General features: G+C 37.7%; 1 protein-coding gene across 7 annotated transcripts in view; it reads right to left on the bottom strand.

Annotated features, from left to right (window-relative positions):
- Positions 1 to 8,502: 8,502 nt before the first annotated feature.
- fndc1 (fibronectin type III domain containing 1) overlaps positions 8,503 to 18,617 on the bottom strand; it is a 64,403-nt gene continuing 54,288 nt past the window's right edge. For all 7 annotated transcript variants that reach the window (XM_041804547.1, XM_041804551.1, XM_041804548.1 and 4 more), the window contains 5 exons: positions 16,124 to 16,203; positions 15,865 to 15,894; positions 11,677 to 11,838; positions 11,457 to 11,579; positions 8,503 to 9,289 (listed from right to left, as the gene is read on the bottom strand). In XM_041804547.1, the coding sequence (XP_041660481.1) occupies positions 9,174 to 9,289; positions 11,457 to 11,579; positions 11,677 to 11,838; positions 15,865 to 15,894; positions 16,124 to 16,203 (511 nt within the window). In that variant the 3' untranslated portion in view covers positions 8,503 to 9,173. The remainder of the gene's footprint in view (positions 9,290 to 11,456; positions 11,580 to 11,676; positions 11,839 to 15,864; positions 15,895 to 16,123; positions 16,204 to 18,617) is intronic.

The following is an 18,617-nucleotide window of genomic DNA, read 5'->3' as shown; positions in this document are numbered from 1 at the left end:
TAGCTTATAGAACATATAACTGGCTGTACCAGGAAGTGTCTGTAAACTGTAATGAATGCATTAAAAGGACAATTTGGGTAAGAATTTGGTTTACTCTCCCTCACAAGGTCAGCCAACTTTTTATAACTGTGCCATGATCCCAAATCTCACCAAACCAAATCAGCATGGGAAAGATGGATGTAATTATGAAAATAAAATCAATTTTATGAAAAATACATTCCTCATTTTTATTGGTAGAGTGACTGAAGTACAAATATTTGGTTCAGATCTCTGTCAGGAGTGCCAAGAAGTTTGTCTAAAATCAACTTCATGGCCTGAAATATACCAAAAGCCTCGCTTTCATTACCTCCTTTTCCTTTCAGCTTTGATTCAGTTCTCGCTTCTTTAGAAAAAAAGACAAAACTTTTCCTTCTTTTGTTCAATTGCCTCACACCAGTGATTTATTTACAAAACTTTAAATGCTCAACATCTGCTTGAAGAAAGGGATCATATACTGTAGACTCAATGCTTTGTAGCTGTGATCAGGCTGGATTTCCATAGATAAAAATGTTAGACTCTTAAGTGCCTCTTTTTACAGGCAGTCAAGAGATTTAGAGCCTCTTTAGTTGATCATAATATCTAATATTGGCATGTTTAGGAGTTTAAGGGACTGTAAAGATGCCACATCCCGGTCAAGGTCTGTCACTTCCTTACTATAAGATCCACTTTAAGACAGGATGACATAGTGGTTTAGTTTACCAGTGTACTAAAGTCATGGGAGCAATTACTGACAATCCCAAACCCCGTTGTTGCAGTTTATTGGCCAGTAAAAGAGAATATTATCTACAGGTTTCTGGATTTAGAAGGATTTGCTCATTAAACAAAGTAAACTGAAGATCCATGAAGGTGTATGTGTGCTACGTATTGACACAAGTGGCGTGCGAGCTTCGAAGTGGTTGTCTGTTCTTATAATGACTCTTGGGAGATGTTAAATGCACCTCAGACCTCACACACAGTCACAGTGGAGAAGGTCAAAAGCAATCAGCAGGAACACTTAAGAAAATACTCTGCTCTCCCCGAGTTAACGATGTCAAAAACCTTCTGTTTTTCCAGCTTTTTTAACCATCACGTGAAGCTATTTTAGACATTTGTGTCATCAAATGAGTTTAGCTGTTGACTGAATTGGGATGTGCTGCAGTCTGACCTCATTACCTAATAATTAGTTTGCCTGAAACTTCACTATTAAACTGCCATAAGCTATGGAAACAGAAAAACACAAATCATTTTATAATAGGGAGTGTTGTGAAAGTCAAGCAGCGATCGTTGGCATTAGATCCCCACCAACAGAAGCAGAGCTTAATGACCTTCACAGAGTTTCATGGCACTAGCGTTTCTCTGAAATTTCTCTGCTCCCTGTTAACTTTTTGTTTTATCCAAATCTACATCTTTTACAAAGTTGGAGACTTTAAGTTCCAGGAACTTCTCTTCAGTTGTTGTCAACATTTCCACTACAGTCTATTACAGAGGGCCTGCTAACTATGGCTGCAGCTACAGTTTAATCACTTGGTCCAGGACTGGTTCAGAGTCAGTGCTTAATCAAGTACCAGTTCTTTGTTTTCCACAACCAAAGAACTGTTTCAGAACCAGAATAACCAGTTCCATTCAAGACAGTCTGGCTGCAGACCACAGCTCTCAGACCACTTCTGTGAGATGCTGCCGGAATGGAAATCCACGCCAAAACTTTCAAAATAAAATAAGGTTAAACTTCCAGTTAAGGTTAGGTTAAAGGAAGGTACAACCAGGCGTCCCTGATTTCCAGGGACTGCCCCTGTTTTGAGGAACCTGCTACTGGGTTATGCTGTCCCCAGAAATTTTCCTGATTTTTAAAGGGAATTTTCCTGATTACACTACAGAGTGATTTAAACAGATTTGTTCACTCAAGGACCCAGTTTCAAAAAGTTGCGTTCACAGCCTCCCAAAACGCTGTTTCCATGTGGATGAAATGCAGCTACCACAAAAAAAAAAAAAAAAAAAATTGTGTACACCCCTGAATCTGTCTCCGTGTGGACGGGGCCTAAGTGTCCCCATTTGATATATTATCATGATAATATTTAGTGGTTTAGTGGTTTTTGTCCGCCAAACTGGAAATATCCCCAGTTTCCACTTCAGGAATCTGGTTATGGTTAAGGTAAGGGTTAGGATACCAAAATTAGAAATCGATAAAAAATAAATCTTCAGCAATCAGAAATCAGTTCAGCCCTACCACTTTAGTTACACGCCTTTTTGAACGTATACCCCCCATGGAGGGTCTTTCTAAGGGGTAGATCCATTACCCTGGAACTAAATTTAGGTCCTAGTTCCTGCTAGGGAAACTCCTGGCTGTTGAAAAGGCACTTTTTTTTTCTTTTTTATAAATACTTTATTGCAATGATTAAAAAATTACTGTAGCAGACAGCTGTCATTGAGATTACACTGCATTTTTAAACAAATTCATTATTTAAATAAAGAAAAAAACCAAACAAACCCACACGCATACAAAAAGAGAAAGAAAGGGAAAAGTATAGAAAAAAAGGAAGAGGTTAAAAGAAAACGTAAAAGGAAATGGGGATAGGTAAAGAGGGTAAGTGCCTTTTATCATATATCTTTTGACGTATTTATGCAATTGTACAGTCTACCAAGTCTATTTTTTTCAGGATAAATCATTCATTTTTTGCAAATTATCTCAAAATTTTAATGTTATTTTTTCAGCCTCTAAGGTATGTTCTATTGTTTTGAACCAATTATTTATTTTTGGTGAGTTTTGTTGTTTCCATGTCCTTGTCACCTGCTTCATAGATGTAACACACAGAACATTAAAGAGAGGGATATCAGCTTTGTTCATTGTCCGTGGTGAATTAACGCCCAAAAGTTTTCAGGTTTCAAAAAAGCAACTCTAGGTATGTATCTGCCCCCAAGTAGAAAGAACAGATCTATAGCAAGTATTAATATCAAGAGTATGTCATTTATGAATCATCTCAAATTCCCTGCACTAACAGTTTCTCAGGTTCACGTGTGAACTATGCTGTGCCAAAAGAGTGATGTAATTGCGAAGACTCGGAGTGATGACTTTAGGACAAACTTTGACAATGAGCTCAGAGTAGTGAACAAAAAAAAGAGCCTCAACAGTCACTCCTAAGCCATTAAGAGAACAGTGAGCTAAGGGCAAAACCATCAAGTCCCTGTCGCTGCAGCCTGCCTGTTATGTCATCTTAGAGTTTAGTAAATATTATGTCTCTGAGCATTTAAGAACTGCCAGATCTTTTTCCACAAGATTTCTTTCCATGACAAGCTGGATCAGAGGGACAGTGCATTTTCTGTGTTTCTTTGTCATTTATGACTCCTGTTTGAGCAAGCTGCTATAACATATTCTAACTGATACTGCTGAAGGATACACAATATCCTCCCTGGATTTTAAAATCATTTCACCTGCCAGGACAAGTTTCTGTTTTAGAGCATGTAAATGTCCTTACACAGATTTGAACCAGCTAATCTCAGGGCTGTATAACCATTATTATGATTATCTGCCTGAGCTGAGCTGAACCAGTTACTTCTACTCAAGGCCAAATACTTCCTCAAATAGTTGGTGAAACACAAAGCTGATTGGCTAATGAATCCAGCCATAATAACGTAGAGTACAACAGCATGATCTTGAGTGCAATTTGCTTTATTGCAAGTGTTTTATGTAGCAACAGCTTATGGATAACGTAATGTTTTGGCATATTATGTTTTAAGGTTGTCCGTCCATCTTCTTACCATGACATCCAAAGAACCATTTGATTTATTTTTTTTGCCATACTTTGCATGTCTGCAAATTCCCCACCTCCTCCATGTTAACAGATGGGACATGGATCAAACTATAAAATCAAAACATGTCATATAAATTTAAATGAAGCTTGGATCAAGCAGGAAGACTATTTCTACTCAGTCATTAGTTACAACTCATTCCTATCTTTCCCTTCTTCTATTCGTTTTCTCTTCCTGCTCTGGTGATCAGCTGATTATGGGCGTTCACTCTGTTAAGTACTCAGCTACTCAGATTCTGCCACAACTTCGTTTCACCAATCATCATTCACCTGTCATATTTTAAATCTCATTCTGTCTTTCACAGTCAGCTCTTTGTTTCAGTGTAAACGCTGCAATTCTCCTCCACCCCAGCCACCTCCATTCAGTTCATCAGCATCTTGTTCAGATCCTCACAGGTCTGCATCTTATCCTGCATACCTCAGTCTCCTCCTCCAAGCCACCTCACTGGGCTCTGGTTCAGCTCCTCATCTGATCCTGCATCCCTCATCAACACCACCACCAGTGTCTAGACTCCAGAGGGAGGTATCCTGTTCCTGCTATTTGCCTCAATATCTTGCCAAAGACTGCACATTTCTCTCATTAAACTGTATAAGATAATTATTGTTAAACTAGTATGAAGTCTCTCCTGATTGAACTTGAACATAGTTTCTATCATGATTGTTAGTGCTCTGACTCTAGATTCACGTCTACGTGTTCATTTTTCTGCAACATTTAGTTCTGATTATTTACTTGATGCTGTAAAAAGGGTAGAACAACGTGATTAACTGCTCAGTTTCATTTTTCAGTTAAATGTGTTTTGGTTAGAAGAAAGGGTGGGACGCTGAAAATGTGGCAGCGTCTACTTAACTACTCTGGCTCCAGCATGACAGCACCAGCAAAATATGTCAGCATGTGGGTATTTTGGCTTCATTTTTGTACAGCAGGAGGGGGTGGAGACACATTTCTTGTCTGTGTGTGTCTGAAATTAACCACAGCCTAGCTACTTTGTATCTTAATATTACAGATGAGGATAACATATTTGGTCCTACTATGATCTTTCATATTTAAGTATTTCCCAACTGCTGCCAGAGCAAAATTTTTTAACACAGCTTTTCCAGACATCCAAGTTTTATTTTGGATGCTTACATTATTTTACTTTGCACACAAAACACTTTTTTTTTCACAAAAACAAAACAAACAGTCGAAATTATGAGCCTCCTTCAGAACTTATCTTTATGTTGAGCCATAGCACAAGCCACTGTTGTGTAATGATCTTTTTTATCTTTGTAAAGCTCAAAGCTTCTAAAATCAAGTTACAAAGTAGGAGGATGTAAGAAGTTATCAGAGCGCTTCCAAGTACCCAGAACAGGAGTGAGAAGTATCATCAAGACATACAAAGAGAGCCACACATCACAGAACAAACCTGGCAGAGGTAGGAAGAGAAAGATTTCAAAGACTCTGGAAAGAAGACTAGTGAGAGATGTGTCTAAAGGCCCCAGAATGACTGACAAGACACTAGTAAATAACTTAGCCAAGTCAGGAATTGTAGTCTCAAAGAAGACAGAAGAAAGAAGGGAGAGGCATAAAACCCAAAGAACACCATCCCCACAGTGAAACACAGCGATGGGAGTATTATGCTGTGGGGATGCTTAAATGTGTCTACAGCTGGGACTCTCATAAGGGTGGAAGGAATTGTGAAGGAAAGAAGTATATGTGAAGAAAGAGAATCTCAAGCAGTCAGCAGCAGAACTAGGTCTGCGTCGTTGTTTTGTCTTCCGTTATGACAACGACCCAAAACATACTTGGCTCCTGGTGAGGAACTACCTCCAGAAGACCAAAACCAATGTAATAGGCTGGCCTGCACAAAGTCCTGACTTGAAAACCATTGAAAATCTATGGGGTCAACTGAAGACCAAGGTCCATGCCAGAAGATCATGAAATCTAAAGGAGCTTAAGAGATTGGCCAAAGAAGAATGAGCTGGGATTCCTCAGCAGATGTGTCTGAGACTTGTTGAAAACTACTACAATCAGGAGAGACTTATAGAAGTTTAACAATGATTTATTTTACAAGTTTGGAAATGTTTGGCAATATTTGGAATTGTGAAATGTCTTTGGCATATAGACTCCAATGATGTCTTTATGAACCTGAAGGGGTAGTGAGGCAGACAGCGGGATAGGATACCCCCCTTGAATCTAGACACTGGTGGTGGCAATGGAAGAAGTAAGATAAGATGAGTAAGGAGCTTGACCCAGATGCTGATGAGATGTAATGGAGGTGGCTGGGGAGGAGGAGAGTTGCAGCTATTGCACTGAAACAACAGACTGACTGTGAAGGAAAGATTTTAAAATATGCCAGCTGCAGGATGATTGGATTGACAGAGGTTGTAGTTGAAAGGGATTGGCTCAAAGCTTAAGTGAGGGGATGCCCATTGATGATTGCTACAGCAGGAGCAGATGCAGGAAAAGGCGTGCAGGTGAGTGAGTGGTTACTGATGAATGAAAGGGTGAACTGAAATGAAACAGTCTTCCTGCTTGAACTAACGCATAAGCGTCATCACAAATGACTGCAGGTTGTTACACAGCAATAAGAGGACACAGCTATTAGCATAATTTAGACAAGGGTAGTTTTGTTTTTTTTGAGTTACATAAGTTTCTGTGCACAAAGTAAAATAATGTAAGCATTACAAATAGACTACTATGTTTGGAAAAGCTGTGTCTAAAATGCCTTGCTCTGTTTGAAGGGGGGGTTAAACTGCACTGTGGAAACTAAGAAGGACACTAAGAATTCTGTTTAAATCCATTTAAGTATTTTTCAAAAGAAAAGACTACTTGGTCTTCATCCAATGCAATTTTTTTCTTATTTCTATCACATACTTTGCTCTTGAATATCAATGCTAGCCAAAGTAGTCTAAGTCAAGGGACTACAAGTGACCCTGGGAAAACTGGACACTGAACCAGAAAGTCCTCTCCCATCATGTTCACTATACCATCCACTGTATATCATAGTTGCTCCCTACAGGTGGGAAATAATCAACAATTTGAGTTGATTATTTCAAATCATTTTGGCATGGTTTGTGATTGTTTTCTCTTAATAAAATCTTGTTAACTTTGCTAATAATCTGTAATTGTACTTTATTATAATTATTATTATTAAATGTATTATTACCAGTAGTAGTGTTTTTATTTTATTATTATTATTATTATTATTATCCTGTAACTCGACATCATTGTAAATGAGGGAAACCTCAATGATACTTGAGATTTAATAAAGGCTGTTGATGATGATGATGATGATGATGACTTGTCTGAATCAGTAACTTTGCTCATGGTTCAAAAGTGTCCAACGCCAAAAAGCACTAGACGTATTTTTTAACAGCTCGGTCTTACAGTATAAACAAAGACTGTAACCTTTAATGCCACTGAAAATATTTAGAGTAACACAACAATATTTAAAGTCCTAGTGATGTTATTCTCTATATCAGCACTCAAGGAATGCCTCAAATCTAATTGGATTGCATTGTTAGATTTAACTGGTGAATAAAAGTTGAAAACTGCAGTTGAAAGTTTAAAATGCAATCACGTTTAAAAGGATACTTCAACATTTTGGCAAGTTCACCCATTGCCATAATTCCTATAGTCTTAGTAATAGGTTTGTTACCTTCAGTTGTCGGTGCAAGCTGTTTTTAGATTGCCGCTGCCGAGTTCTGAGCTGCTGTGCCAAGTCAATGTAAGCAGACGGTATCCTGGCTATCCCTCATCAAACTCATCAAATACACAATCCAACAACTCCAAAACACTCTTGTGGACAAGTTGTGACCTGCACATTCACCACGCTATGATATAATCATGGAATATTACGAGATGGAGATGTTTTAAAGATAAATGCAAAGCCGGAACTACATTCCCGACATGGCTGCTGCATTGTGTCACTCCGCCCAGTGCTTTACTCAAGAAATAGTTCCGAGTATTTGCTTCATGTGTCGTAATGTCACATAAAACGTTATTTCATAGCGTGGTGAATGTGCAGGTCACATCTTGTCCACGAGAGCATTTTGGAGTTGTTGGATTGTGTATTTGATGAGTTTGATGAGGCAAAGCCGGAATACCGTCTGCTTACACTGAGTTGGCACAGCAGCTCCGAACTCGACAGCACCGATCTAAAAATAGCTTGCACCGACAACTAAAGGTAACAAACCTATTACTAAGACTATAGGAATTATGGCAATGGGCGAATTTGCCAAAATGTTGAAGTATCCCTTTAAAGAACCATCCTACAAGTAAAAAGCAAGTCCCTTACAGAAGCAAACTTCACATTACTGAGTAAAAAAACATGTTCCAAGGAATGTTTTAAGTAAACATAATTTCCGGGTTCAGTTTTCAGTCAAATCAAATGACTGTAAAATGGTAGAGATTAGAAAATAAATTAAGATAACTATGGTGTTTAATTACTCAGCATCATCATAAAATACTGTACATTGCTAAAGGTTTTTGGAAAGATCTGCACAAATTTTAAATGCCAGTGGTTTGGTCTGCCTCGTCATCAAGTTTGTTTTTGATTCTTCATCATACTTTAACAGTTACCGTTCCAGCTGGCTCACTAAACAGCCTCTGTTGCTCAAATCTTCCATTTGGTTGATTAAATAGGCAGGGATCACATGTGGAAGCTTTTGCTCGAAAGAATGTGGCAGCAGCAGAATATGATATGATTCATGTTGTTGGATTGCTGCGGTTTCCACAGCACCTTTATTCAATCTCCCAAAGTTCCTGAGCAAATACTTTGTCTTTTATTCTTTGTCTGTATACATACAAACATATATAATAATGTTTAATGGATTCAGTTAATACACAAGAGGGTGTATAAAAATACAAAACAGTACAGGACACAAACAAACAAAAAGTAGCTGTTTACAAATACAAATCTCATTGAATTGAAAATTAACAGACCTATACACATCTTGAGTGCTCATTTTTATAGTTTGTGCAGCAGCTTGTGCTTTGGTCCAATGGCTCTGCTGTGTCCTTGTGTGCATTCATGGTGAGATAAATAACACTGGGGGAGGACCTGTCTCTGGGAACGCTGGTAACAGTACAAGGAAACATACAGACAAAAGTTAAACTAAGCAAGAGCACACATGCTTCTTTTTCCCCTCATATACAGACTGCTTTATATAAAAAGTGCATTGTAATGATATACATTGAGTTATCTTAAAGTACTATATTCTCTTTCTGTAAAGCTGTTATGAAGTCGTAGTGGTGTCCTTCCATCAAGGCAGGCAATAGTCTCTTTTAAAGGGCAGTACCAGTGAAGGTAAGCGCCTGCAGCAGGAAGCAGAAAGGTTGCCCTATATAACTCTGTCTCCTTCTTCCTCAGTTTACCACTTCCCAGGGATTGGCACTCCGCATTCATACCATCCTACGAATGGATGGGATGTACGTCGGCCAATAACTCCAAATGTAACCGGCTCTTGTCTGTATGCACGGTAATATCCTGCAAATCAAAGAAAATATGCTGATCATAACCATTTACAAAAACATGCCAACACGTTTAAATTGAATACAGAGGTAGAAAATTATATGTTAGCCATTTTTTACTAGCACTAAACATTACTCTACAGAATTTGTCAAAAAGTTTTATCCTGCTGTCTTTTAACAGGAATTATACACTACCTGTTTTGACTATTTGCCTATGAAAAAAAAAAACAAAAAAAACACAAAATCGGTTTATTAGAATGCTGTACATCTTCATGTCTGACACTTGCCCCATGACAGCAGTTACAGTGCCTGTAAAAATATTCACCCACTGGATGTCTAATCCTTAAATTGCATTTATAAATCAACCATGGTCAATGTAACTTGTTTCTTTTTTTTGACAAAACAAACCCAATAAGACTGTCCTCCAGTGTCTTCTTAATTTTTTCACTTTCATTTTACCCTCAACCTCTACAAGCCTTCCAGAGCAGGCTACCAGGATGTATCCCCACAGCATGATGCTGCCACCACTGTGCTTCACAGTGGGGTTGGCATGTTTGTGGTGATGTGTAGTTTTTGGAGTCCACCAAACATAGCATTTTGTCTGATGGCCAAAAACAACCATTTTGGTCTCATCAGACTAAAGAATTTCTTTCCACTTGACCATGGAGTCTCCCACATGCAAACTCTAGTCAAGATTTAATGAGCTTTCTTCAACAGTGGCTTTCTTTTTGCCACTCTCCCATAAAGATTTGACTGGCGAAAAAACCTGGGGCACAGTGATTGCATGCAGAGTCTCTCCCATCTCAGCTGCTAAAGCTTGTAACTCCCTCAGAGTATCATATGTGTCTTGGTGGACTCTCTCACTAGTCTCCTTCTTGCACAATCCATCAGTTTGTGAGGATGGCCTGATCTAGGCAGTTTTACACACGCACCATATTCCTTCCATTTCTTGATGATGGATTTAAGTGAACTCTGGGGGATGTTTACTGCTTTGGAATTATTTTGTATCCATCCCCTGACTTATATTTTTAAATAAGCTTCTCTCTGAGTTGCTTGGAGTGTTCTTTTGTCTCCATGGTGTAATGGCAGCAAGGAATACTGATTAACCAGTGACTAGACCTTCTAGACAGATGTCTTTTATACGACAATCACTTGAGACACATTCACTGCACTTAGGTGATCCCTGTTTCACTAATAATGAGACTATAAGCACCAAAGGGAGTGAATATTTATGTAGTCACTTATTACTGACATTTAAGTGTTTTTTTTTGTCAAAAAAGCCAAATTATACTAAATACAATTAACTATCATGTCCAAAAAGGTGTTTTTCTTTCTTTAGAAAAAAAACTTTGTTTCCTCCTTTAGATGCTCATTTAAACATGTCAGATTAGAAAGGTGAAAATTCTAATGATGTTTGCAACTAGATGATAATGACAGTCATAGTGTGAAAATGGCATATTCTATAAACATATTTTGCTGGGTAAAACTTGCATCATCTACTGTATAGTTTCAATTCAATTTATGTCAAATAGCTGTATGAAGGAAAATACTGGTCTGTTTGTTATGGCGGTGTTCTGCACACTTGCAAAGATGTCTACAGGCCACAATGTCTTAAGGAGCTGAGCACCCTTGAAGTTCTGATTCTAAAATTGCCCCTGAATTAGGCTTTAAGAAACTACCTTGCAGAAACAACAACATCAAGATGTTGGTACTGTTTCTTTTTAAAGGACAAAAAGAGGCATTGATTGAATGGAGATGGCCTAAAATTAAATGTTGCATGGATGTTATGGCAATGTTCTGGGAAGTAATCATAATACAAGGGCAATGGTCTGGAGAATCAAATGCAGATTTTGCCTAAAACACGCACACCTTTCATTTTAATGTTACTCTGGGTCTGTATTTGTAAAGATACGATCAATGCAGCTGGTTCTCTTAAGATTCAAGGAAATAAACAACATTTATTTAATTTTATTTAAGCAGGAAAACCTCTTTGAGATCAGTAATCTCACTTAGAAGAGTGTCCTGATCAAGAAAGGCAGCAGCACAATGAACAGAGTTACAGACATGAACAATAACAGTTATAAACATAGATCAAACAAATCCCGAATCACAACATGGAAAATATGGCAGCAGGTTAAGTTTAATTTCACAACCACAAAACACTGCAGTGTGTTCCTGTTTACCTTGTGCTGAGGGCAGATTATTTGAAAGGTAGGCCGGGCCCGTCCTGCCGTCCCTGTAGGAGTCCACAAACTGGCAGTGGTCTTCTCCCTGGCCAAACGTGTCTCCTATACTGTAAAAAGGCTCTGTGAATGGAGAGTGGGTTATATAATTAGGACAAAATTACAGGTCAATAGAACCACAATGATTAGAACTGCTCTTAAGTAGGAGTTTGAATTTTACCTCTTAAACCGTCTCCCATGAAGATCTTGTAGCGAAGAGAGTTGCACAAAACCACACCAACAAACTTCCTGTACCATGTTCGCTTGACGTATTGGCTGCCCTTACAGCTGCTGTGGGCTGAGTTATACTTGAAAGAAAAGGGGACCCAGATTGGTTCACCACCTGTAGAGAGGGGGAGAACAAAGGAGGACATGTATCATTTCTGTGGCTGTAAAATATGAACAGACACATTTGCATGCACAAGTAAGAGGTTGAGAGGACAAAGTGAAAGCAGTTTTGTTTGTAAAATTGAAATTTGCAATGAAAGGTAAGGATTTTGATTAGAATATCAATAATTGGTTTTCCTTTTAGGGAATTATATTAAATGGTATCTTCTTAAAGGCTCTCTTATGATACATAAAGGTAAAATGAGTTTATATCATTATAAAGGTGATAAAATATCTAAATGGTTTAAGAGCCATTCAAAATGTATGCATGCTGATTAAGAAATTATTGTGTTTACACAGAGTACTTTTTAAAGATTTATTGCAGTAAACTTAGACTTTTGCAATGTTGTTCATTGCAAATGCTTATACAGCAAAAATGTTAAAACAGCAATTGTTGCACGGTGCAACCTTCCTGATCCTTTTATCAGTGTATTAGTGTGGTTTATCTGTTCTATTCAAGTGGTTCTGTTAATAAAATATATGCTAGACTGTTTGGTGCAAGTGTGGCCATACAAACTCATAACTATGCTTCACCAAGCAGGCAACCGCCAGTGTGGAAAAAAACATGAAGACAGTGCAGCAGTACATAAAACTGCAGTTCCTTGAGTGTCCACTTGAGGCTGGTTGAAAAGCCCCAGAAGTCTCATAGACCTCAGTATAAAAATGCTAGTCTTATAGCAGAAATACAAATGTTTACTGCCTGGTTAAAAAAAGAAATGGTTGGAAAAGGTCATGCCTTTATTTTATAGTATCTTTTTTATTTATCTGTTTTTTTTATCAGGGACATTACATAAGCATTGCTACATTTGATTACAGTGCAACAACTGCAATGTATAGAAGACTTCTAGCCATGGCTAATTTGCAGTCCTTGTCCCTTGTTAGGCTTTTAAGGAAAGACATGCATGATACAACAGAATAAAATGGACATAAAAGACTAACAGTGGAAGTAGACATAAATGAACAACCACACAGAAGCATAAAAACAGAAACAGCAAGGCAGACATAAACATTCAGCCACATACATAAAAGCTGACAGTAAGGCAGACATTATCATGCAGACAAATGACAATGACTAAAAATGACAATTAAGAGAAACAGGTCAAGTAGCTAAGAACAAAGAGAAAAAGGAGTAAGATGTACTGAATGATATGAAAAATAAATAACTTGTAGCTTAGTGTTCACAGATTTTCCTTTGTTTGAGCCATTGTTTTACTGTGTTATTAAATACTTTGAAGTCAGTTAGTGTTTTTATTTCTGATGGTAGAGTATTCCAGATCTGTGGGCCTTTAACTGAGGAAGAGGACTGGCCAAATGTTTTGCATTTTGCTGGTTTACAGTCTCCACTAACTGCTCCTCTTGCAATGGCTCCTTCACTGGAATATTTTTGAATCATTTCACTGACCATATGTGGTACAAGATCCTTCACACACTTAAAAGTCAGTTTAATGAATGAGAAATTTAGGAAGTTTTCAAATCTCAATAAATTATATGTTTGTTGCACTTTACAATGGTGCCATTTAATCGGCTTCTAATCCAGTGTTTTCAGGGTCTGTTTGTACAAAGACAACAGCGGTTTCATTGCTGATTGGTTGGCCTGACCCCAGACAGTAACACAGTATGAAAAATGTAAAGCTGGGCAGCCTTTATTGGTAAACAAGATCTTATAAGTCGAAAGCAATTCAAGTTATTCCTAATGGTCTTTGACACTTTTCTCATATGTGCCTCAAATTTTTGCTGCGCGTCCAGGACGACTCCTAGATATTTAAATTCATTTACTTTCTGTATTTCCTTCTAATCAGTATTTATCATAAAATCATTACATTTCTTTTGTCTTAGAGAGAAGCACATAGAAACAGTTTTTGCAAAGTTCAAAGTTAAAAAGTTGTTTTTAAGCCACTGTGACACAATGATCAACTGTCTATTCAGTAACTCTGCATCTTACTGTGGGCAGGTTGCCATTTCTCTTTTGTTTTGGGTAAAGAAGCTGGTAACTTTCAAGAAAATTGATCAGTTGCTCTGCCACTAACTTTTCAAAAATCTTTGAGGTCACGGGAAGGATTGAGATCAGCCTGTAGTTATAGGCTTTGTCAGGTTCACCAAATTTAAATATTGCTGTTACAACTCCTTGTTCAAATATTTGGGGGAATTTTCCTGCATTAATGGATACATTTGTCATGTGTTATAGGCTTTATGAGAGTGGAATGCTTCTTTAAAAATTCACTATCTAAGCCAAATATATTTGTTCATACTGTATTGAGGGTGTTTTAAAAAATCAGTAATCATTTAGATTAAGGTTTACAGTTATGCATTATCAGGGGTGTTGTTGTGACTGAGAGGTGGGTATATTGTAGCTGTTTGCCAGCTACCATGTCCTGTTCTTATGATGTGCTTTTTAAACCTTTGTGTTTTGTCCTATCTCTTGTTTCATGTTGGGTCAAAACTATTTTTTTCATTGAATAATCATCATATAGAAAATTCTACATTTGACAATGTATATAATTGCCTAAATGATTCTAAATGCCTAAAATATACCATATATTCAGCTTTAAGTTAGTATGAATTCAGTCAGGAATTCGATTCTCTCTGTACCTGAAAGGTGTGGGAAATGATTGAATCAAACTCCATAACTCAGACTCCAAACATGCCATTCATGTTTCAAGTTTAAGTTCTTTCCTCTAGTCTACACAGAGTTAAATCTCTGTGTTAAACATTTCAGAGTTGATTTTAATCCTCAAAGTTTAATTTTACCTCCATTCTGAGTAAAATGGTATTCAGTGTTGGAGTTATTTGTCAGTGCTGATCCATACAGTGTTAGTCCAACTCCATCGAGAGTCAATTGATCTAAGCTCTGCCCGCTGCCATTTCAAATCTGGGGGGCAGAGTTTACCCATCATACCCTTGGGCAGAGTTTTTAAATGTGTTTTGATGCTATTAAATGTATTTTCACGTGTTTATGTGTTTTACATTTTCAATATTGTTGTTTTTTATGTTAGACACTTTTGCACCATGGGTGAACGCGTCCACTGAGTTAGTGACTTCCTGCCTGTGGTAAAGGATTGAAGTGCTGAGATAAATCAAAGAGTGTTTCGTAGATCTGTATCTGTTTCTTAGCACCATCCTTGCCAGAAGACACCTAACTTTTCCAGAAATGTTCAACACAAGGTTGCAACCTTGATAGAGTATGCAAAAAATGCAATGCACTGTGCCAATAATTAAAATTGTTAAGTATTTCAAATATACAACTTAAATGAAAGGAAATAGCACAATGGTGTGTTAAGTACACTGTAGCATGTGAGTATTAAAAATAAACACTACAAGAGAGTTAAAATGTCAAAACTTTTTAAAGTGTAAATTTAATTGAGACATGGTGAAAGTTTTACAAACTTTGAAAATGTGTTGAAATTAACACTGATGATTTTTTCTTTTTTTTTTTTTTTTTTACAAATCTGTATCATGATGCTATTGTTTAATCAAACTTCATTCATCTTAAGTGTGACCAAATCACATGATAATTAGTTTATTTTCTGGCTTAGAAACCTTGAATGACCACATTAAAGCTGTGGTACTAAGCATACATTCTACTGTAGACATAAATGCGACATAATGCCTTTAAGTGATTTAACACTGACCTGAACTAAAGAAAAATGTTATTCCATTCTCAGAGGTAAAAAGGTTTTTTTCTCTAGTTTATGACTGATAAGTACAACCGATAGGCTCCAGGATTGGAACTGAGCTTGTTTGCCAGTTTATCATCCTGGCTGTTACTTTAGTCAAACTCCAGCTCAATCTCAGTAATAGCCTTCTAAATACTTTGCCTACAATCACAGCAGGGGGGATTAGTGAAGGAGGAGTGAAAATAGAATAAAATCATGTCATGTTGTTTAACTGAATGATGTCTCTTTTTCTCTTTAAAGCATTAGTGCATCATTGGTAGGAGAAGCTGACCCTAAATCAGAGGTGGGCAGTCTGTATATGAACTTACCAGGTGGCCTTTCGATGAGCAGAGGATCGTCTGCAAGAAAGAATGCAACAATTTCACAAGGGAGGAAAGCACTCAGACAGCTACACAGGCCTAATGTATCAACCTGATTTAAGAACGATGAATACAAGGCTGGTTTCTTTTTTGAATACTTTGCACTCTAATAAAATAAACACATTTCTATTAACTGCAACACAGCAGGATTAATCTTCATAAGGGGGTTAAACTGTTGTCAATGGGGCATCTCAAAGTTTATACACACCTGATTCGGTGACATAGGTGAGAGTATCGCTGACTGGTCCCAAACCAAACACATTCTTGGCCTGCACTTTGAAGTAATACCTTGATGAAAACAAACCATAGCATAACGAATTAATTAAGTAGTTAAAGTGCCATTTGGACAGTTTTGTTGTGACCGGGGGAGGGTGAGGAAAACGTTAATGACAATAGCAGATGACCAGGCATGCTTTAGTCAGGCTGATTTAAGAGTAGCCTGTTTTATTTTGGGATGAATCCAAAGTGAGTGCAGCACAATAAAATGGCTATTTGGCTCATGTTGAAGGGAGGAGTGAGGGAGAGCGGTGGAAAGGGGCAGCAGTGGAAAAAAAGACATTACAGCAAGTGAAGATAGGAGGACAGGATAAGAATCAATAAAAAGGAGGGATGTGGAAAGAGTCTATAAAGCTCAAGGATGGATATTTGTTGTAATAAAATGGATAAATGGCAAAGTGGAGTAATGCAGTGAGCGCTTTTTTCTTCAAGTGATGAGGGAATTAAAATCCCATCAAAATAAGAACAACACAGACTGGTGGAAACTTTGACATTTTGCATTTTTTCTCATAGCAGATGGCATGTGTTAATGTTTTCATCCAGTCAGGATTGTGTGCTAACGTGCCTCCCTGCATTCTGCAAGGTCACATACAGTAAGTTCATGGTCCGTCTGTTTCAAGCCAAAAATTTCACCACTTGGAGCCACGAGGCCTGGATCCAATCATCACAGCCACGTGACAACAGTGACCAGAATATACATCACCACAGAGAGGGAAAGAGAAAGAGAGAGCTGCTGAGAGATGATGTAATCGAAGAACTGCAGAAGAAATCAGAGGAGGAAGAGAAAAAAACGACAATAAAAGGGAGAATAGAAAAATAAGAATAATCCACAAGATGCCACACAAAGCCAAGATTAATCCATCAATCAGAACAACATTCTGATAAATTCAGTGTGTCATCTGAACACAAAAGTTCAGCCTTATCACAACAGTAATAACCTCACATACGTTACGTCACCTGTTCTTTTGTTTTTACGAACACAGCTTTTGGAATAAATTTTGTCTATCCTCTGATTGTATTAATACAGAATAATTTTGAGAACGTCTCAACATCTCTCTTCTATTTCTGGCTGTTTTCCCTTGCAAATCTAATATTAAGCTGTATTATGTCACTTGGTCTTTTGTGCCTCCTCCCTGATGACAGAACTCCAGTTCATAACTCCCAAAGTATTTCTTATTTTTAAGGTCCAGTGCACATATTTTTATAAAATCAAATAACCCATTGCTAACCATTCTTGGTTTCTCCTTTAAATCCCATGTGACTAATGAAGCTCAGCAGGAAGACTGTTGCTCCTTCATTAGTCACAACCCATTCATATCTCTCCCTTCTTCCATTCTTTCTCTTTTCCCGCTCTGGTGATCAGCTGGTTACAGGTGTTCACTCTCTTAAGTACTCAGCTAATTAGATTCTGCCACAACCTTATTTGTCCAATCATCATGCACTTGTCATATTTAAAATCTGCTGTCCTCTCTTCCACAGTCAACCTGTTGTTTCAGTGTGGATGCTGCAATCCTCCTCCACCCCAGCCACCTCCTTTCAGTTCATCAGCTTCTAGTTCAGATCCTCACAGGTCTTCTGCTCATCTCATCCTACATATCTCAGTCTCTTCCTCAAGCCACATTGGTGTCCCAGTCCAGTTTCTCAGAAGTCTACTCCTTATCTGATCCTACATCCCTCATCAACACCACCACCAGTGTCGAGACTCCAAAGGGGGGTATCCTATTCCTGCTGTGTGCTTTACTACCCCTTCAAGTACATGAAGTCATCAGGATGGAGTCTAAGCGCCAAAGACATTGCACATTCCTCTTTCATTAGAATTTGTAAAATAAATCATTATTAAACTCCTATTAAGTCTTTCTTAACTGAACTGTGTTTGCACACATCCTCGCAGCCTCATGCCTTTCTATAGGCAATGAAGACATGTTTCTCTATGCCAGTTTGAAAAAACATGCACAAGCTTTCAGCGTATGAGGACATGGCTTTCATCACTTTTGGAACATATGCAAACATTCCCACAATCTAGAGGGTTTTACAGTTTGGCAATGGTACTTCCTCGGCTCTTGTGCAACAAGAAGCCTCAAGGTGTGCATCAATTGGAAGGAACACTAAAAATAAGGATAATAAATGATTAATTTTATGTAGTTTATCACAATCTCCATGCTGTTGCATTCTGAAATTTCACTATTCTACATTTTAAACTGTTAAGGCTGGCTTTTATTTTGGAAGAAAATACAGATCTTTCAGAAGATTGAAGATAATGACATTAGCTTAAGAAACAGTGGTGGACTTATTTTACATCACTGTTGCTGCAGGTAAACACTCAAGAGGTTCAACCAAGTGTACTGAAAGGGGCAATATAGCAAGCAATAAAAAAAAATCATAACTATGGACCTTAAATAATAGTGATTAATGCATTAATGCAAGAG

Source organism: Cheilinus undulatus, linkage group 14 (assembly GCF_018320785.1).
Source record: "Cheilinus undulatus linkage group 14, ASM1832078v1, whole genome shotgun sequence".
NCBI classification, from domain to species: domain Eukaryota; kingdom Metazoa; phylum Chordata; class Actinopteri; order Labriformes; family Labridae; genus Cheilinus; species Cheilinus undulatus.
The sequence above is the reverse complement of the archived record's forward strand: the minus strand, read 5'-3'. Positions and strand labels throughout refer to the sequence as shown.